General features: G+C 43.4%; 1 protein-coding gene across 1 annotated transcript in view; it reads left to right on the top strand.

Annotated features, from left to right (window-relative positions):
- Positions 1 to 12,485: 12,485 nt before the first annotated feature.
- Positions 12,486 to 21,930, top strand: part of grin2ca (glutamate receptor, ionotropic, N-methyl D-aspartate 2Ca) — a 54,806-nt gene continuing 45,361 nt past the window's right edge. The window contains exon 1 of the mRNA XM_062438631.1: positions 12,486 to 12,917. Within this exon, the coding sequence (XP_062294615.1) occupies positions 12,486 to 12,917 (432 nt within the window). The remainder of the gene's footprint in view (positions 12,918 to 21,930) is intronic.

The following is a 21,930-nucleotide window of genomic DNA, read 5'->3' as shown; positions in this document are numbered from 1 at the left end:
GAAGGGAGGAAGGAAAGGAAGGAAGGAAGGACGAAGGAAAGAAGGAAGGAAAGGAGGAAGGAAAGGAAGGAAGGATGAAGGAAAGAAGGAAGGAAGGGAGGAAGAAAGAAGGAAAGGAGGAAGGAAGGGGGGAAGAAGGAAGGAAAGGAAAGGAGGAAGGAAAGGAAAGGAGGGAGGAAGGAAGGAGGGAAGGAAAGAAGGATGAAGGAAGGAAGGAGGGAAGGAAAGAAGGAAGGGAGGAAGGAAGGAAGGAATAAAAGGAGGGATGAGGGAAAGGCGGGAGGAAGGAAGGAGGGAAGGAAAGAAAGAAAGGAGGGAGGAAGGAAGGACGGAAGGAAGGAAAGAAGGAAGGAAAGGAGGAAGAAGGAAGGAAAGAAGGAAGGGAGGAAGGAAAGGAAGGAAGGAAGGAAGGTAGGAGGGAGGGAAGGAAAGAAGGAAGGGAGGAAGGAAAGGCAGGAAGGAAGGAAGGACGAAGGAAAGAAGGAAGGGAGGAAGGAAGAAAGGAAGGAAGGAAGGAAGGACGAAGGAAAGAAGGAAGGAAAGGAGGAAGGAAAGGAAGGAAGGATGAAGGAAAGAAGGAAGGAAGGGAGGAAGAAAGAAGGAAAGGAGGAAGGAAGGGGGGAAGAAGGAAGGAAAGGAAAGGAGGGAGGAAGGAAGGAGGGAAGGAAAGAAGGATGAAGGAAGGAAGGAGGGAAGGAAAGAAGGAAGGGAGGAAGGAAGGAATAAAAGGAGGGATGAGGGAAAGGCGGGAGGAAGGAAGGAGGGAAGGAAAGAAAGAAAGGAGGGAGGAAGGAAGGACGGAAGGAAGGAAAGAAGGAAGGAAAGGAGGAAGAAGGAAGGAAAGAAGGAAGGGAGGAAGGAAAGGAAGGAAGGAAGGAAGGTAGGAGGGAGGGAAGGAAAGAAGGAAGGGAGGAAGGAAAGGCAGGAAGGAAGGAAGGACGAAGGAAAGAAGGAAGGGAGGAAGGAAGAAAGGAAGGAAGGAAGGAAGGAAGGAAGGAAGGAAGGAAGGAAGGACGAAGGAAAGAATGAAGGAAGGGAGGGAGGAAGAAAGAAGGAAAGGAGGAAGGAAGGGAGGAAGAAGGGAGGAAGGAAAGGAAGGAAGGAAGGACGAAGGAAAGAAGGAAGGAAAGGAGGAAGGAAAGGAAGGAAGGATGAAGGAAAGAAGGAAGGTAGGGAGGAAGAAAGAAGGAAAGGAGGAAGGAAAGGAAGGAAGGATGAAGGAAAGAAGGAAGGAAGGAAGGAAGGAAGGACGAAGGAAAGAAGGAAGGGAGGAAGGAAGGAAAGAAGGACAGAGGAAATAACGAAGAGGTTAAAAAAAAGAGGTGAGAGATAAATCAAACATCTGTCCAATGACAAGCATGCACATGGACCTGTCCCTGGGGAGATATTCTGTTGTGGTATTTTAGCATAAATGATAATGTTGTTTAAACTGTGTTGATCCATTTGTGGAAGGAAAGGAGGAAGGAAAGGAAAGACAGAGGAAAGAAGGGAGGAAGAAGGGAAGAAAGGAAAGGAAGGAAGGAAGGAAGGACGAAGGAAAGAAGGAAGGAAAGGAGGAAGGAAAGGAAGGAAGGATGAAGGAAAGAAGGAAGGAAGGGAGGAAGAAAGAAGGAAAGGAGGAAGGAAGGGGGGAAGAAGGAAGGAAAGGAGGGAAGGAAGGAAGGTAGGAGGGAGGTTATGCTACACATGCTGGTGGGGGAGCTTTGCACCAGGCAGCCTTAGATGGGATTTCAAAGGCAGAACTGTAATAAAGCAGAACTACATAGCTTTCCATCTGCTGTGGCATTTAAAACCTGCTGATCACGGCCCCCCCCCCTCTGATACCACGGAGTCAGTTCAGCTCCACTTCCCTCCTGAATATTTAAATCCTTTAATGCACGACGATACCGGCCAAAGCTTGAATACCCCTCAATTGATTCGTCTTGCGTTATGTAAAAATTTACAAGCCAATTTAGGGTGCCCCACACACACATACACCCCCATCCCCCACCCTCTTTCATAGACAGCAGTAAAGATCACATCAGATTTATTGGGATTTCTTCTGGTCAGGTTTTCATCCCATGGCAGATCAATCACTTGTCATGTACAGTTAGTGTAGAGGCGTGCATGTCTTAAATAAGTCCTCCCTGCCATTGGCGAAAGAGAGAAAGCAGGGGGTCCATGACAGAAACTAATATCACTGAGTGAATCTGTTTGATGTGCCTCTGTCTCCTGGGGTCAGCTGAGATAAATCACTGCTGGTTTGGACTACAAAGCCTTCACTGTAGTTTCACTTTTGGGTGCACCTCATCAGGCAACGCTGCTGGACACTGGCTCGGTCTTATACCGTTTCATATGGCTGCCGTTTATCACTTGGTCATGATACAGAACACCATAAAGACTAAAGGAGTAAATCAACAGAAAGGTTTAGAGATGGCCAACAAGGCAGAGTCTGCTTTAGAGTCAGTTACTGCAAAAACTCTTATAATGCATTGCTTATACCTGCAGGTACTGCATGAGATTGAAGTATTCAGTAGATGAAGAGAAACAAATTCAAACTTCATCAACAGTAGCGAGACATCAAAGGACTGGAAACTCTATATGATTGACGTATGGTGATGTTACCAAAACAAAGATATTTTTCAGACTCATACAAAATGGCGAGATTCAGAGATGAAAAACAGAAAACAGAGGAGTGTTTGCATGCATTAATGTTTGATTAGATATTTTTGCAAACTTAATAGCATGAATGCAGGAGGTGTTTTCTGCACTCTGCTTTTCTCATCATGATTTGCTAAATTCATGAAGGGAGGACGGAAAAGAGGAAGGGAGGAAGGAAGGAAAGAAGGACAGAGGAAATAACGAAGAGATTAAAGCAAAGAGGTGAGAGATAAATCAAACATGATGATGTTGTTTAAACTGTGTTGATACATTTGTAAAAGGAAAGGAGGAAAGAAGGAAAGGATGAAGGAAGGGAGGAAGAAGGAAGGAAAGGAGGAAGGAAGGGAGGAAGAAGGAAGGAAAGGAGGGAGGAAGGGAGGAAGAAGGAAGGAAAGGAGGGAGGAAGGAAAGAGGGAAGGAAAGAAGGAAGGGAAGGAAGGAAGGACGAAGGAAAGAAGGAAGGGAGGAAGAAAGAAGGAAAGGAGGGAGGAAGGAAGGAGGGAAAGAAAGAAATGAGGGAGGAAGGAAGGAAAGAAGGATGAAGGAAATAAGGAAGGAAAGGAGGAACTAAGGAAGGAAAGGAAGGGAGGAAGGAAAGGAAGGAAGGAAGGAAGGTAGGAGGGAGGGAGGGAGGAAAGAAGGATGAAGGAAAGAAGGATGAAGGAAAGAAGGAAGGAAAGGAGGAACTAAGGGAGGAAGAAGGAAGGGAGGAAGGAAAGGAAAGAAGGAAGGGAGGAGGGAGGAAGGAAAGGAAAGAAGGAAGGAAGGAAGGTAGGAGGGAGGGAGGGAGGAAAGAAGGAAGGAAAGGAGGAACTAAGGGAGGAAGAAAGTCATCATGGCACTTTTATTTGAAGGTTTAGGTATGTGAGAGATCCTGAATTCCTGGTCAAAAGTACACAGGATTACAACCAATACTGTTTGAGATATATCAACCTGATATTCAAGTGTTGTTGCCAAGTGTTGCTACACATCAATATTGGTACTGTGACTGGTATTGGAACTGGAAATTAAAAGAAATGTTGATTTCGTCAAGCCCAGCGTTTGTTATCTGGACTATTGAGGAGTCAGCCCTGTTAATTAACTTCAATACCTAATTTCCATTACTCAGCACCAGGGAAAGTGGGAGCTGTGCCAGAATTGACTTAATGAATGAATGTAAAGCCCAATTGATGTCTTAATACAAGCCTATCAGAACTAACAGCGTGTTTTTTGTTTTGCTGAGAGTCTGTAGTCGCCCTATAATTATAGCTGTATAAATGTTGCAGAGGACCAGCAAAGAGCAGCCAAATAGTTCACAGAGAAATTATGGACTGAGGACAATGTCTGGCCTAGTTTTGCTTTTTTGTCTTTAGGACTCTAAATAGATGAAGAAAGATCAGATGGGGATAGCAGGGATAGGTAGAGATGGGACTATATTTATGATGCTTCACTGGGAACTAAAATACTGGGTCAGGAGAGATCAGAGATAATTCTTGTTGGGTCACAGATACTGTATATCTGTGATTTTGGCTCCAGATATTGTTTGTTTATCTCAGATGGGTCACAAAATACTTAAGGTAGATCACATTTAGACTAGCGGAGAGAAGCTTTGCATGTCCTACAGAGCTTGTAGCATGACTGAACACACACATACTTTTGATTTGACATTGGCAGAAACCTGCGGACCCGCGCCAACTGGTCTACTTTACTAGTCACCTCATTTTGCTCTCACCATACTTATGATGCTGATGAATCTACAGATTAGTTAAATGGCTTAACCCTCATGTTGTCCTCGAGTCAAGGAAGGAAGGGAGGAAGGAAGGGAGGAAGGGAGGAAGGAAGGAAGGAAGGGAGGGAGGGAGGGAGGAAGGAAGGAAGGAAGGAAGGAAGGAAGGAAGGAAGGAAGGAAGGAAGGAAGGAAGGAAGGAAGGAAGGAAGGAAGGAAGGAAGGAAGGAAGGAAGGAAGGAAGGAAGGGAGGAATGGAGGAAGAAGGAAGGAAAAAAGGGAGGAAGGAAGGAAGAAAGGGAGGAAGAAGGAGGGAAAGGAGGGAGGGAGGAAGGTAGGAAGGAAAGGAAGGAAGGAGGGAAGGAAAGAAGGAAGGAAGGAAGAAAGGGAGGAAGAAGGAAGGAAAGAAGGAAGGAAGGAAGAAAGGGAGGAAGAAGGAAGGAAAGGAGAGAGGAAAGAAAGAGAGAAGGAGGGAGGGAGGGAGAAAGGAAAAGAGGAAGGGAGGAAGGAAGGAAGCTAGGGGGAGGAAAAAAAGAAAGAAGGAGGGAGGGACGAAAGAATGAAGAGAGGCAGGAAAGGACGGAAGGAAGGAAGGAAGGAATGGAGGGAGGAATGGAGGAAGAAGGAAGGAAAAAAGGGAGGAAGGAAGGAAGAAAGGGAGGAAGAAGGAAGGAAAGGAGGGAGGGAGGAAGGTAGGAAGGAAAGGAAGGAAGGAAAGAAGGAAGGAAGGAAGAAAGGGAGGAAGAAGGAAGGAAAGGAGGGAGGGAGGAAGGAAGGAAAGGAGAGAGGAAAGAAAGAGAGAAGGAGGGAGGGAGGGAGAAAGGAAAAGAGGAAGGGAGGAAAGAAGGAAGCTAGGGGGAGGAAAAAAGAAAGAAGGAGGGAGGGAGGAAAGAATGAAGAGAGGAAGGAAAGGACGGAAGGAAGGAAGGAAAGAAAGAAGGAGGGAGGGAGGAAGGAAGGACAGAAGGAAGGGAGGAAAGAGAGAGGAAGGAAAGAAAGAGAGAAGGAGGGAAGAAGGAACAGACAGGGTCAATTTGACCCGGGAGGACGACATGAAGGTTAAGGAGATTAGCATGGCTGTGTTTTTTCCCATCAGAGCCTAGTTAAACATACTCATACAGGTGAAAGCAAAAAGAGACACTGTTGATATTTATTGAGGGATATAGAAACTAGTTCACACATCTGAGGAGGCTAGAGGCTGTAGCCGTAACCTTAAACAGGATAATCAAATCTCAAAAAAAGGACGGACTGATGATTTAAGTGCACCACATAAACTGGCAATTATGTGAATAGACTGTATGATTAATTAACTTCTCCAAAGCCCAAAGTACCCACAACAAAACTACAGGGAGTTGATTGGGACAATTACACAGCCAATAACTCACTAATCAGAATTTTCTGATTTTTAAAACTTTTCCAATCCACATCATGTTTTAATTGACTCTAGTTTATTCAGAAAGCATAGAAAAACTTCCCATCCAGTTTCCAGTCATAGACTTCATATAAGAAATGGACGTAACATCTGTGACGTCACCCATTGGTTTGTGGACTGCTGCTTGGAGGCCAATAGTATCGGATCTGAGCAGCGCCATCTTGAAAAATTTCAGTTGCATGCTGGGAAAAATAAAAACATGGATTCTACTTATATGGGCATCAGGAGGAGCATGAGGCGCCCTCCTGAACCTGTGAACCAATCAACCTGTCAATCACCACGTAGCCACGCCCTAATGCATACCCTGCTTTATCGTCAAATATAAAATCAGGGAGGCCAAAATGTCCCAAATGAACATCATACTGCATTGAAGAAGGCTTTAAACTAGCGATTGAGACCATAAACACATTTTGAAAACGTTTACTGAGGTTAGAAATCAAGTGAGAAGTTGGTGAATTCTCCATTGACTTGTATAGAGACGGAAGTCCTTCTGACACCAAAACGGTCGCTCGCCCCCTGGTGGCCTTTTGATAGAATGCAGTTTTAAGTTACTTCCGCGTTCGCATCATTTCAGAGGACCGGACCTCCCCGCCTGGTCATAACTGAAGCTGATTTATATGTAAAATGCATTAAAGCCAATACTGATGGTTAGGAAAGGAATGTGCTTTGATAAATCTACATTATTAATTAAAGTTATGGAGATTAACTACTGTTGACTGAAATAAGAAATTAACAATGCCACTCACTGTCTTTATCACTCAGGTGCTTTGTTGACCCATGCATCCACCCTTGCACCTTCCCTGAGAGGTTTTAAAGTACAATAATAAAAAATGTCATCCTACTTCAGCCTTTGCTCCTGATAGATGAGTCATAATTATAACGGCCATTAAAGGTCTGCAACTAATGATTATTTCTCATTATCGATAAATGACAATGATGATATTCTCTTTTGGCCATAAAATGGATGGAAATGGAAAAATGTTCAGTTTATTATCATGCATGACAAAGAAAAACATCAAATTCTCACATTTGAGAATAAATATTTGGTATCTTTGCTTTAAAAAGAAAACTATCAACTATCATTGCAGCTCTTTTAGCATTTATCATTTTTGGGGGAGGGTGGTCTCTTTATTATTGATTCTATTCATTTTTGATTATCATTTTTCCACAGATTATGATACAGAAAGTCTTAACTGGAAGTCTGTTAGCATCTTAGTTCTAAACATCCCTATGCTCAAAGCCATAGAGGTCATTAAAGCCCTTAAAGAGTACTTGATGGCTCCTAAAACACGGTTGTATGAGACATCGTCCTACAAGGTGATTCTTCGGACCGTTTGCATGGTCAGCAGTTCTCCTGACGATGACACAGAGGAAGATGAGTTTATCAGCATGTGAGCCGCATGACACAGCAGGCTGCAGATCCATGGATGAATGTATTGATCACGGAGCAGGAGACGAGACAGGTGCACATTGTTAAACAGCTGCAGCACAGGCATCACGCCCGGAATATAAAAGCAGTCATTTAACACTGCGCCCCGATGAGCCTTTCACTTCTCAGCCAGATGTATTTATTGCTGCGGCTTCACGTTAATGAGGTGGATCAGGAATCAAGTTGGAGGACTTGACACCTCATCGATAGAGGGCAGTTTTTCAATCAACTTCAGAACGTCAATATCAGACAATGAAGAAGTGGGGAACTTGAGTTTAAAGAATAAAATAAGGTGGAATTTGAATAAGCGTTGGAAATGGCACTAAAATAAGTAGTATAAACAACAAAAAAAGCAAGTGTGAAGTGTTTTCTTTCAATGAAGCATGATATGAAATAAGAAAACTAATGAAAAGCAAATAATAACGGCAAGAAAAACAATGTTTGAGATTACAATATTCATAATGTACTGCAGCAGGTGTGTGGTTATGATGTGCTCATATTTTCATCACCGAGTCTACGAAGGCCATACATATTGAGCAGGAAGTGTCGAGGTGTGCAGAAAAATTCTATTTACCTTATCAAGACTATATTCAATTTACAGCAGCAGATAACATATGTACAGGCTGAACATGCAGATGTGGATATTTGCCTGTTCAGTTTATCACAGAAGTCCAGATGTGTGGAGCTACCACTGACTAAACCACAAGGGGAAATAATTATAATATGATAGTATGATAAAAACCCACAGTGGTTATTTCGAATTCAGCCTTTATCTGCACTTCTTGATTTGCAGCTTATTCTGTAAAGAAACTGCTTCCACCATATGTCACCCACTAGAGGGGGATAAGCACATCTTCAATGTTTGTTAGTCAAACAGCTCTGCAGGAGGAGAAAGCAAAGATTGGTGCCACGAGACTAATACTGTTTTGGCAGTGGTTCATTTCTGCTTTATCTGTGCTCTCACATTACATCTACTGAATCTTAAGAAATGTAATCCCTTATTAGATTACATCTTACACTGGTTTCTTTTTTACAGCTTACTCATTAAAACAGCAGTAAGTATTTTAATGTGTCACAGCAAGTATTCAGCCATACTTTCCTATGTCCCCTTGTACTAGTGTTGACTTTGGTGAGAGCTCGCTAAGATAGACGGACAGAAAAATGTCAGCCACTCGGCTTATCTGCAGATGATAGATAGAGCTGTGCATTGTGTGTGTGTATGTGTGTGTGTGTGTGTGTGTGTGTGTGCTTGTATTAATCACGTTGTGGGGACAAACATCTGTTTGCACAGTTACATTATGGGGACTAACCTTTGGGAACTTACCCTGTAATCTTATACTGAGAGTGAAAGCCTAAACATAGGACTACCTTACCCCCTCTGCAGCTTCTTCCCTCAGCCCATATAGCCCGCATAAATACCATAACCACTCCCCCTCTTTCTAATCTGCCACTTGCACAGACCAACAATGTACATTATATATTACGCTGCATTGAACTCCATCATTTCCACATCTTTATACACATTGTATTCATTATGTAGATTTTATCAATATCATCCATTGCACCACCGTAATCTCCCCTCATCTCCCATTTGACGTCACAATTTGCACATTTTAGTGTTTTAATCAGTACTAATCCTGCTATCTTTGTACATTTAATTGATGCAACAGAATTGTATTTCCCTTGTAACGTCTCTCATTGTGATTTGTTATACTTTTTTTTATACTCTTATTTTGTTGGAGAAAAAAGCTCATCCCTACAAGCGGAAGAATTTGGGTTAAGACGTGATTTCTGGTCAGGGTTAGATAAAGGTTAGGATAAGGAAGATGGTGGGAGGCATATAGCAGTTACGGTTAAAGTTCGGGTAAATCTTAGAATGAATGTGACTGTGCTGTATGTATGTATGTGTGTATGGAAAGTCACGGCATCTGAATATATATATTTTACCTTATATCTTGGTTTGTTTTGTGCTGCTCTTCTTTTCCTTCTCAAACATTCACACGGGAGCTTCCAAGTACAAACGATCTAATACTCTATTAACTCTTTGGCCAATATCAAAAAAAGCCAAATGTAAATGCAACCAAGAAGGATTAGAGAGTGAATTTTATAACAGTAGATTGCTCGAAAAAAAACACCATTTGAGACACATTCTAGCCAGATGAACAGGTATAAATGACTCCGTCTCTGCAAGCAGCTTTACTCCTCCCAAGAGCAACTACCACAGTAAGCTGTCTGTGGAAACAATGACTTCCAGGGTCTTGCCCTTGTGATTAAGGCAGATTATTATGACACTGAAATTATTTGAATACTGAAAGTACTCATCACATTTTTCCCAAATGCATCAGGGACAGCAGCTGCAGCAGTTTCAATGTGCACGGTCATACAGGTGCTGTAACTTTTGTAGCTGATCTGTGCAATCACTAAATATTAGTTGTGGATGAGAGAGCATAGTGATTAGGAGTTTATATGGAAGGAAAAAAGCCGAAGAAACATTACTGTCCGTGTAGATAGCTGAAGTGCTTTTTGCAATAGTTACTGAAAGGGCTGCACATTCTCTTCCCCATTTTTTCTTAGACTCATTGGCATTGCCATATTTTCATATAATGCAAAAAATACACAACAACACACTGTGCAGGCATCAATATGTCAGCATACATTAACATACATTTTACGGGTGTTTTTATTTACAGCAGGGAAAGGCAAGCTTTTAAATAGAGAGATATGCAACATAAAAGGAAATTGAAAGGTCCTTGGTTGCAATTAGTGAACACAATTCAACAAAAGTACAGAAGAGAAGACAAATCTAAAAAATGGCCAGTTCTGTATTTGTGCTGCAGAGAAGCAGGCGCATATTTGTCACTATGTTTAGGATTGTTCAAATGTTTTTAATCTGGTGTTTTTACCTTAATGAGAAATAAATCGTCAGGAAGCTTGGGTCAAATAGTCATACCAGCATGTGTATATATATATGACATCAGGATAGCAGGGATTTCTTAGTAATTGAATCCAGTCACTCTGTCACCAGGTACAGTTATGACTCAGAATCCAGTTTGCAACAGCGTCATGACGCAAACAGCAACCTGTCTCTTGCTTACCGTTTGAACTACAGCACGTATCATGTTGTGTGTCTAATACAGCCAGGCCTCGAAGCCAAATAAACTGTGTGCCGTGATAATTCCCGATGGATGTACCTAGTCATGCATCCTCATTTTTTTTTTTTTTTTTTTTAAATCTCTCAAACCAATGGATGTCCACAGTGACTTTTGATCCCCAACATCAGAGTGAAGCCTTCAGCTCTTGCATACACAGGAATGGTTTTTGGGGGGGGATTTAGCCCAAGCACAGATGAAAAGCCTCTTTCATTTATGTATCGGTGCAGTTTACAGATTCAGCTGAATTTTAGAGTTTCAGGGGTCAGTGCCCAGCAAATCTACAGTGCCAATCTGCAATTACTCTGCGTCACGAAGCTTACATGACAGCACCGTCCACAATTTAAACATTAGATGAGGTAAAAACTGAAAGCTCCTGTTTCCCCAAAGAGGGCTTCTCTGGTTATTTCCTCTCCTTTTGTATTAAAAGGCATGTTGACAATAGAAAGCCTTGTCTCAAATTATTGATGACTCATTCCCTGTTTGGTTTAATTCTATATATCCACCACCCCAGGATCTGACCTTCATATATCTGCCTCAGCTTTTTCAGCACCTTGATTAAACATGTGGGAGGTCGGAGCTTTTTTAGCATTAGGACCACGTACGTTGCTCCCCGTCAAAGACATTAACCCTAAACTGTTCCACTGCTGTCACAGCTAAAACATTGCTAATGTCATTGAAGGGAATGTGGCAAATGCTCTCTCACAGTTGGAACTAATCAATTTATGAAATGATTTATGAGGCAGCAGCGCTTACCTGGAGAATCACATGTAAGACATAGCATTTACAGCCTCCCTCGCATGTGTGATGTCATTTATTCGGTTTTCAGCATGTGACATGACTGGAAAAACAATCCCATACTAATAAGTATTCTTGGGACGTTTCAACCAAGCAAGCATGCATGCTCCTCTCCAGCCTGCCTGTTTTTTGAAATGTTTTCTAAAAGAAGCCCACTGCTCTGTTCTACACAGGAAGTAGAAGATAGAGGGAATTGCGCCACACAGCTACACTGAGCCCCGTGCAGTAGCCAAATCTCTTGATAAGTTTATACACTACAATCAAGCCCTAGGCCATGACGCCTGGCAGGGATTACCAAGGGATTACAATATATTCACCCCACTGGGATTCCATCACATGGTGGATCAGATCTCTCTGACAGGGGACCAGTGTGCAGCACTCCCTCAGGGCCACAAACACTACTGTGACAGATTTGACAAAGAGCCCGAGTCTATCTGACAGCGCAACACAAACCGCTGTCTGGCTACAATGTGAATGTTAAACTAACGCTACAGGGTTTGACACCACGGAGCTTAGCCTTGGCATTTCTCCTCCATTACCTTCCTGAGGGCAGGAAGCAATGCAATTAGGGTTTTGGAAGAAATTAAGATAGTTTGGCCAAGAGTTACTGGTTGCAATCCAGTCCATTAGTGATGCAATGTTGCACAAAGAGCTCAGATTTGTTCAAAGGCCAACTTGGGGATTTCAATCCCTTTGTTAATATAGACTTTCCGGTTTGAATAATTAAAAATGTTAGCTTCAAAACTAGAAGAGAAAAACTTTGTAAAACAGCTCACAAATCATCACAATGAGAGTATGGACATCAGTTATTCAGTACAGCCAAAACCATGCATGCAGACCTTTGGTAGATTAAGTTTAAATGCTTTGGACCGCTGAAAAATTAAGCAACAGCTTCAAAAGTAATGTCACGAGAGAAAAATTATAAATCCTCTTGTTCTCCATTTGTTGCATTAAACACTGGACACCATCTGTTGGGTTGGACCGCAGAATACAACAGCAGCAGGGTGGCAGCTGCCACCCTAAGACACAACAGCCTGGCCGCAGCCTCATGTTGCACGCTGACACACTCTAAAAATACTACTCTGGGCTCCGTTAATGGGCTCTTACGCTGTCTTAGTTATGGCAGGCAGAGCAGCACACTGAGCAGAGATGAAGCTAAAATAAGCCAACTCTGAACAAAAGGTTTGGTTGGATGGCTAGCTGGGATTACCGAGCATTATCACAACATTTCAGGAAAAAGACAGCGACCGGTTCTGTGTATCTAATATGTCAATCCCTTCTTTTGACCCCTCCTTCCCCTCTGACCCCTCCACCAGGCAGTAGGTGACTGAGATGGGCGTTCGTCTAGGCTGCTTGAGCGACTCCCCGTGGTGGCCGCCGCTGCCGCTGCTGCTGCTGCTGTTTTGCACTGTCCCCCGCTGTTCGGGCCGGCCTTTCGGGATCCCCACACCCTCGGTGAACGTGGCGGTGGTGTTCAGCGGCTCGGCCTACCAGTCGGAGATTAAAGGGCGGTTGAGCCGAGAAAACTTCATGGACCTGCCTCTGGAGGTGAACCCCATCACTGTGCTGGTCAACAACACCAACCCACGGGCGCTGCTCACCCGCATCTGTGACACCCTGTCCACCAACCGCGTGCATGGCGTGGTGTTTGAGGACAACGTTGGCTCGGAGGCCGTGGCACAGATCTTGGACTTCATTTCCACTCAAACATCGGTGCCCATCGTGGGTATCAGTGGAGGCTCTGCTGTTGTGCTGCCCTACAAGGTCAGTATGAGGGTGGGATTTGGGAGAAGACCAGTAATGAGCTGATTGGTGTTTAAACCACGCCTAACACGCCCCCGTAGTGTTTAACTGAAAGCAAATGTAAAAAATAGACATATATATGGTTTTCCTGATGCATGAATTCACAGTTTAAAGGAGGGAGGAAGGAAGGAAGGAAGGAGGGAAGGCCGGAACGAAGGGAGGAAAAGAAAGAAGGAAGGGAGGAAGGAAAGGAAGGAAAGAAGGAAGGAAGGAAGGAAGGAAGGAAGGAAGGAAGGAAGGAAGGAAGGAAGGAAGGAAGGAAGATAGCAGGGAGGGAGGAAAGGAGTAAAATGGTAAATGGTAAATGGCCTGTACTTATATAGCGCCTTTCTAGTCTTTTCGACCACTCAAAGCGCTTTACAATACATTTCATTCACCCCATTCACACACATTCATACACTGATGGCAGGAGCTACCACGCAGGGTGCCAACCTGCACATCAGGGGAAGCTAATCATTCATACACATTCATACACCGTTGGCACAGCAACGGGAGCAATTTGGGGTTAAGTGTCTTGCCCAAGGACACATCGACATGTGGACTGGAGGAGCTGGGAATCGAACCGCCAATCTTCCAATTGGTGGACGACCGCTCTACCTCCTGAGCCACAGCCGCCCAGTAAAGGAAAGAAGGCAGGGAGGGAGGAAAGGAAGGAAGGAAGGAAGGATTGAGGAAGGAAGGTAGGAGGGAGGGAAGGAAGGAGGGAGGAAAGAAGGAAGGAAGGAGGGAGGAAAGAAGGAAGGAGGGAGGGAGGGAGGTAAGGGGGAGGAAAGAAAGAGAGAAGGAGGGAGGGAGGAAAGAAGGACAGAAGGAAGGAAGAAAGGGGGATGGAGGAAGGAGGAAGGAAAGAAGGGAGGGAGGAAAGAGAGGAAGGGAAGAAAGAGAGAAGGAGGGAGGGAGGAAAGAGAGGTAAGAAAGAAAGAGAGAAGGAGGGAGGGAGGCCAGACGAAAGGAAGGAAGGGAGGAAAGAAGGAACAGTCAAAACAGACGGGGTCAATTTGACCCGGGAGGACGACACAGAGGTTAAGTCAATGTCTTATGCATAACGTAAAATGTGAATTCATATATGAACCATGAAGGTATTAAGCATTATAAATACCACATATTTGCATATAGAGAAAAAAAAAGTCCACTTGGAAGCTGCAGGACTCATAATATATTATCCTACCTGATAAAATATAAAGGTAATGTTTTATTGATATCATTACCCACAGGAGATACTGTAAACAGAAATGAACAGAGACAGATTAACAGGCAGTGAATAGCAGCTACAGTCCACCACTGGGTTGTAAATCCTATGTAATTTCCTAATGTTATAGTCTAAATGACAGACTCACCAATTCATGTCCCAATAGGAGAAAGCCAAAAAGCTTTTCATTACTTCCTGCTGTCATCCTGCTATGTAACTGCTATTAAGTTTAGAGCTTTATAGGAGACACACAGAGCTACAGAGGAAGGTTTTAATAGTTAACTTTAATGTGTGTCTGACTGACAGCGTGAGAGAAAACTAGCAGAGGAGTGTTTAGTATATATACAGATATAGATATAGATACAGATATATATACACTAATAAATCTCTCATCTGTGATAAAGCACGACCCACAGCTATTCTTAACCTTTGTGTCGTCCTCCCGGGTCAAATTGACCCTGTGTGTTTTCACTCTTCCTTCTTTCCTCCCTTCCTTCCTTCCGTCTGTCCTTCCTCCCTCCCTCCTTCTCCCTTTCTTTCCTTCCTCTCTCTTTCCTCCCTTCCTTCTTTTCTTCCTCCACCCCCCTTTCTTCCTTCTGTCCTTCCTTCCTTCCTCCCTCCCTCTTTCTTTCTTTCTTTCCTCCCCCCTACCTTCCTTCTACCCTATGTCCTTCTTTCCTTCCTTCCTTCCCCTTTTCCTTTCTCCCTCCCTCCCTCATTCCTTCTTTCCTCCCTCCCTCCTTCCCCCCTTTCTTTCCTTCCTCCCTCCCTCCTTCTCTCTTTCTTTCCTCCCCTTACCTTCCTCCCTTCCTCTTTTCCTTTCTCCCTCCCTACCATCCTCCTACCTTCCTTCCTCCCTCCCTTCCCTCCTTCCTTCCTTGACTCGAGGACAACAGGAGGGTTAAAATTGATGCATTGCTTTAAACTCACCAACAATGTAAAGTAACTAGTGAGTACAGCTGTAATTGAGGAAAACAGTGTGATATTTCCCCCTGAAATCCAGTGACAAAGAAGTATGAAGTATAAAATGTGTAGTTTTAGTAGAGTGATGAAGTGAATGTACCTTCTACCACTGTCATTTTACTATTGTGAAAAGTCCTACCTCATGTCAAGAACTCCAACTTTAAAGGTTAGATGAATGGTTTGGCTTGTATTTTAATTATTCAATTAACTGTTTTAGAGTCCAGGACCCAGTCTGTGGTAATTACAGCCCTTAACACATAAATGTAATCATTTCAATCATAACTCCAAACAATCACACAGAAGGCCGCACATTTCAGTACTAATTACATCAGCCATAATGGCCATGAGATAGATAGACAGGCATAATCTGTCATTTTAACATGACATAAATATCAGAAATACATATTTGCAGTAGAGTTGCATCAAGTTCAGGAAGCAATAAAAGATCTTAGTGAACTTTTGTCATTAATTGATCAAATATCTATTCTAATTTATTTGGTGGAATGAGGTTTGACTTGATCACTATATGTTTAAAACACACACTACCATCAAACTGCTTTAAAGAGCTGAGACTGGAAGGTTTAGCAGCAATGATACATATCTATAGGAGCACGGTCATCCATATCAAAAGACTCAACCACAGAGTCCAACTATAATCCTATCAAAATGGGCTTTTTTTTTTTTTAATGGTGACATTTCAGTCCCTGTTGCAGAAAAAGACGGAGCTTGGCTTCTCAGGAAGGGTTGTGAACGCAAAGCCAACCTTGCACATGAACAATAATGGCTTGTTAAATGCTACACGTTGGTGCATCTTTTTAAAAAAGACAGAATGCACTAAAAAGAAGGAACCTAATTTAACCTTTGTGTCGTCCTCCCGGGTCAAATTGACCCCATCTGTTTTGACTGTTCCTTCTTTCCTCCCTCCCTCCTTCTCTCTTTCTTTCCTTCCTCTCTATTTCCTCCCTTACCTCTTTCCTTCCTCCATCCCCCTTTCTTCCTTCCTTCTGTCCTTCCTCCCTTCCTTCTTTCCTGTCCTTCTTTCCTTCCTTCATCCCTTCCTCTTTTCATTTCTCCCTCCCTCTCTCCTTCCTTCTTTCCTCCGTCCTTCCTTTCTTCTTTCCTTCCTCCCTTTCTTTCCTTACTTCTTCCTCCATTCCTTCCTCCCTCATTTCCTTCTTTCTTCCTCCCTTCCTTCCTCCCTCCTTTCTTACTTCTTCCTCCCTTCCTTCCTTCCTCCCTCCCTCCCTCCTTTCCTTCCTTCTTCCTCCCTTCCTTCCTTGACTCGAGGACAACAGGAGGGTTAATACATTCATGTGTATGCAAATGTGGTGAAATCTGCAAAATAGACTCCAATTGTTAGATTCCATCAGCGACATTCAACTCCAACATTTATCTTCCAAAAGGAATCATATCATATATCAAATATCATAATGCTGCAGAGACATTAGAGCCAGCGATAAATCACCAAAGAGCTGCACAGATCAGTTCATCAAATGTATTTTCCAGTAAGATGATGACGGACATTGACCTGCTGGCAGCTCTTTACATGTCCCGAAAAAACATTATTTGTGTAAACTGACGACATGTTGGGAATCTAAACAGTTACTTTCACATCTGAAAATATAAGAAAACTTACTAAAGTGGCATATTAACAGTCCAAGAAAAATTATGACCGCTCAGCCTAGCTTAAAAACTCTGCCATATCGCCGCCTGTTGGTGCAAAATGCATTCTGGGATAGTTTGGGATCCTTCAAATCTAGGAAAAGACAGCTTCATTTCTCAGCTGCATTTGAAATGGGACAGCCTCATATGACGCATCCTTCACATGCAGCCTTTGAAGCGGATCAAACCTCTGTGGGGGAAAGATAAACCTTTTACAAATAATCTGAAATGATTCAGAGTGTAATCTTATCTACGCTTTGTATCTTCTATTAGAAAAGTTTAATAGAGAGTTCAATCATGTTTTACCTACTTTGACACTTGCAACAGTTTCTATTCTTTTGAGAAATAAAGACAAACTACTGAGACCTTTGTAATTCCCTTAACCCCTACTGTTGTCCTCGAGTCAAGGAAGAGGGAAGGAAAGGAGGGAGGAAGGAAAGAAGGGAGGGAGGAAGGATGGGAGGAAGAAGGAAGGAAAGAGGAAGGGAGGAAGAAGGAAGGAAGGATGGAAGGAAGGGAGGAATAAGTAAGAAAGGAGGGAGGAAGGAAGGGAGGAAGAAAGAAGGAAATAAGGGAGGAAGGAAAGGAGGGAGGAAGGGAGGAAGAAGGAAGGAAAGAGGAGGGGAGGAAGGAAGAAGGAAGGAAAGGAAATAAGAAAGAAGGAAGTTAAGAGGGAGAAAGGGAAAGAGGAAGAGAGGAAGGAAAGGAAGAAGGACAGAGGAAGGGAGGAAGGTAGGGGGGAAGAAAGAGAGAAGGAGGGAGGAAAGAAGGAAGGGAGGAAGGTCAAGGAAGGACGGAAGGAAAGAAGGACAGAAGGAAGGAAAAAGGGGGAGGGAGGAAGGAAAGAAAGAGAGAAGGAGGGAGGAAGGACAGACGGAAGGGAGGAAAGAAGGAACAGTCAAAACAGACGGGGTAAATTTGACCCAGGAGGACGACACAAAGGTTAATACACACAAGTTTAAACTCCAAGTCTTCTAACATAAGGACAATAACAGCAACTCAATCACAGTAAATGACTGAATAAACACATGTAATAAGAAACAGGCGTAATGATTAAAGGATGGCAGCGTTTAAAATGAAAGACTGCTTTTCATCAGTAATTAGCCAGTGAAGGAAGATGAGACCATTAATATATGTTGAGTAGTCAATGCGTTAAAAGAGCATGCATTATTAATATGGATGGTCCCAGTCGGAAACCCATCCATAATACTCTGCAACCCACTGAGGTACCAGAACTCTGACTGACACCTACACCTCCCTGCCTCAACTCATCATTTTATACTTTTTAGACTAATAACCTTTTTTTTATTGTCAGGCAAAACTCAACATGTGGTTTTGCAAATTTTTAGCCTGTCAGATTTCTTACATTAACCCTCCTGTTGTCCTCGAGTCAAGGAAGGAAGGGAGGAAGAAGGAAGGGAAGGAGGGAAGGAAGGAAGCAAGGTAGGAGGGAAAGAAGGACAGAGGAAAGAAGGAAGGGAGCGAGGAAGGAAGGAAGGATGGAGGAAAGAAGGGAGGAAGGAAGGAAAGAAGGAAGGGAGGGAGGAAAGGAAAGAAGGGAGAAGGGAGGAAGGAAGGAAGGAGGGAGGAACGAAGGAGGGACAGAAGGAAAGAAGAAAGTGGGATGGAAGAAGGAAAGAAGGAAGGGAAGGAAGGCAGGAAGGAAGGACAGAGGAAAGAAGGAAGGAAGGAAGGAAAGAAGGAGGGAGGGAAGGAAGGAAGGACAGAAGGAAGGAAGAAAGTGGGATGGAAGAAGGAAAGAAGGAAGGGAAGGAAGGGACGAAGGAAGGACAGAGGAAAGAAGGAAGGAAGGATGGAAAGAAGGAGGGAGGAAAGGAAGGAGGAAGGAAGGACAGAAGGAAGGAAGAAAGTGGGATGGAAGAAGGAAAGAAGGAAGGGAAGGAAGGGAGGAAGGAAGGACAGAGGAAAGAAGGAAGGAAGGATGGAAAGAAGGAGGGAGGAAAGGAAGGAGGAAGGAAGGACAGAAGGAAGGAAGGAAGTGGGATGGAAGAAGGAAAGAAGGAAGGGAGGAAAGAGAGAGGAAGGAAAGAAAGAGAGAAAGACGGAGGGAGGAAGGACAGACGGAAGGAAGAAAGGGGGATGGAAGAAGGAAAGAAGGAAGGGAGGAAAGAGAGAGAGAGAAGGAAGGAGGGAGGAACAGTCAAAACCGACGGGGTCAATTTGACCCGGGAGGACGACACAAAGGTTAAACGTTTTTTCTGACCTTTTTCCAAGGCATACATTTTCAACAATGTTCTTACTACCTTCAGATTCTAATCTCTTTATTTTGCACACAGTTTTATTCAAGAGCTAAAGAACGTTGCCCCCGTAAATCAAACACAAAAGAAAAACAATATGCAAACATGGACCTAGTGGGAAAGGATTAAGGGCACTCTGGAAGGGAGGAAGAAGGAAGGAAAGGAGGGAGGAAGGAAGGTAGGAGGGAGGAAGAAGGAAGGAAAGGAGAGAGGGAAGGAAGGAAAAGAGGGAGGGAGGAAGGGAGGAAGGAAGGAAGGAAGGAAGGAAAGAAGGACAGAGGAAAGAAAGAGAAAAGGAGGGAAGGAAGGAAAGAAGGAGGGAGGAAGGACAGACGGAAGGAAGGAAGGGAGGAACAGTCAAAACAGACGGGGTCAATTTGACCCGGGAGGACGACACAAAGGTTAAAGTAACTCCTTCAGAGAGTAAAACTCAAGACTTCCAAGATTAGTAGAAGTTTATTCGATTGGTTAACGAGCAACAACAAAAAAACCAAAAGACTTCCTCTTAAGTCAACACTGGTAATCACCTATTTATGCTTCAATTTGTACTTTATAAATATTTAAAAGCCGTAAATTTAACAATATGGCAGACATGACAGGGATGATTTTTCTTCAAACCCTCTTTGGGGTTTTTCTTTTAAAGTAATCAGCTCCGCCGCCCGTCGATTGATTTATGGGATGCTGTCAAAGGTAGTCAACAAGGTGATGGAGCTCATTCATTTTTCATACGTATCGCTGAGAGACGAGCCTTTGATCTTCCTGAAAGTGACAGCATTAAATTAGGTGATAAACTGATTCCTGTCTTCGGGACATTTGAGTTTGTTGATTGGTAACAGCACATGCACATGTTATTGTCATTGTCCGCTTTGTTATCTATCCAACTGGGAGAAAGGAAGGGACTGAAATGCCGGTGAAGAAGAATGGAAGAATTAAAGACTGTGTAAAGTGAATTCAGACATTTTCTTCTTAACACATTAAATAGGTCATAAATGTATTTCTAAAAAAGGTGTATAAAGCATTTCAACCATTAAAAATTGTGGAGCTAGGCTTAAAAAAAACTGTGTTTCAAGATTTCTGTGTTCAGGATTTAGTGGGCGGGTCTGAAAATTGGCATAAACCCGCCCCTGCTGCTGTAGTGGTATAAATACATTCCGCGCACACTACTACTACTACAGTCTACAGTTAGCCAGTTAGCCGAGTTAGCCGCCAAGTTAGCAGCCGAAAGCTCTCAGACATAGTGTCCATGTTTCTGGTAGAGGTGGTGACTTTGATTGACAGCTGACACTTGGTAGGGGACGGGGCTTCAGCGGACTCGGTGGGCACTCCCACAGCGTTTGGGAGCAGAAACAGCAGGCTGATTTTTACACAACTTTGAAGCCTAATTTCATATATTTGCCGATTTTTTTAATCATTTAAATTTGGCAGGGTGGTTAACAACACACTTTTCTGTGGTATGTCAAACTCAGAACACATATTTATTCTTACTTTACACGGACTTTAAGCAAAGCTCACTCCACTAAGAATATTGCTCTGTGTGCACCTAAACATCAAGACTCATTCAAGCTAGCAGCCATACGTCAACTTATATGGACAAGAAATCAAAGGTGTATACTCTGAACACGGAGCAGGCCCATGGGAACTGATTGGCCTGACTGGCAAATAGCAAACAGTGGATAAATCAATAGCAGTAATCATGGCTGACACAAATTACTGAAATGTTAGTGAAAGCTTCATCTGCTTCTTCACCTGCACCACAGTACAGGTCAGCTCCAACATATCCCTCTTAACCCTCCTGTTGTCCTCGAGTCAAGGGAGGAAGGGAGGAAGAAGGAAGGAAAAGAGGGAAGGAGGAAGGAAGGAAAGAAGGAAAGAAAGAAGAAGGAAGTAAAGGAGGGAAGAAGGAAGGAAAGAAGACGGAAGGAAAGGAGGGAGGAAGGAAAGGAGGGAGGAAGGAAGAAGGAAGGAAAAGAGGGAGGGAGGAAGAGAGGAAGAAGGAAGGAAAGGAGGGAGGAAGGAAGAAGGAAGGAAAAGAGGGAAGAAGGAAGATGGGAGGAAGGTAGGAGGGAGGGAGGAAAGAAGGAAGGAGGGAGGGTGGGAGGGAGAAAGGAAAAGAGGAAGGGAGGAAGGAAGGAAAGAAGGACAGGGGAAGGGAGGAAGGTAGGGGGAGGAAAGAAAGAGAGAAGAGGGAAGGGAGGAAGGAAAGGAAGGAAGGACAGAAGGAAAGAAGAAAGGGGGATGGAGTAAGGAAAGAAGGAAGGGAGGAAAGAGAGGAAGGAACGAAAGAGAAGGAGGGAGGGAGGAAGGACAGATGGAAGGAAGGAAGGGTTGAAAGAAGGAACAGTCAAAACAGACGGGGTCAATTTGACCCGGGAGGACGACACCAAGGTTAAGTAATCAAATCAAAGCGTAGAATAGTTTGATGAGATCTCTTTCCTAATAACACCATGCATACTCACTCCATTGCACTTGATAATACATTGCATGCTGTAGTCTCTCAAAGTTTGGATTCATCACTTCCTGCAGCATGAAGTAGTGACATGCATAAAAAAAATTATGTGAACCATTAAAAGGTAAATATACCGCTCAGCATCTCAGTGAGGGTGAAGGCTGAATCCTTCCAGCTTCTCACACAGAAGTCTTGTTATTGTATGATTGGAGAAAAAAAAACTGTGACTGAATGCTCTCTGAACAAATAAAGAATAAAGAAGAAATAAAGTAATTAGACACTCGAGGGGTAGTTGTGATTTTATGGTTCTTGAAAAGGCACAGCGTGAATTCTGCTTTTTCTCTCATTATGTATTTAGTTCAATATCCAGACCTAAAATTGAAAGCATCCTTTGAAGCATTCAGTCTGAGGCCTGACAGATCACATCCTCCGAGCCACGGCGCTGTAAATGAACTA

Source organism: Scomber scombrus, chromosome 18 (genome assembly GCF_963691925.1).
Source record: "Scomber scombrus chromosome 18, fScoSco1.1, whole genome shotgun sequence".
Lineage (NCBI taxonomy): Eukaryota > Metazoa > Chordata > Actinopteri > Scombriformes > Scombridae > Scomber > Scomber scombrus.
Note: the sequence above shows the minus strand (reverse complement) of the source record. Positions and strands in the feature narration are given on the sequence as shown.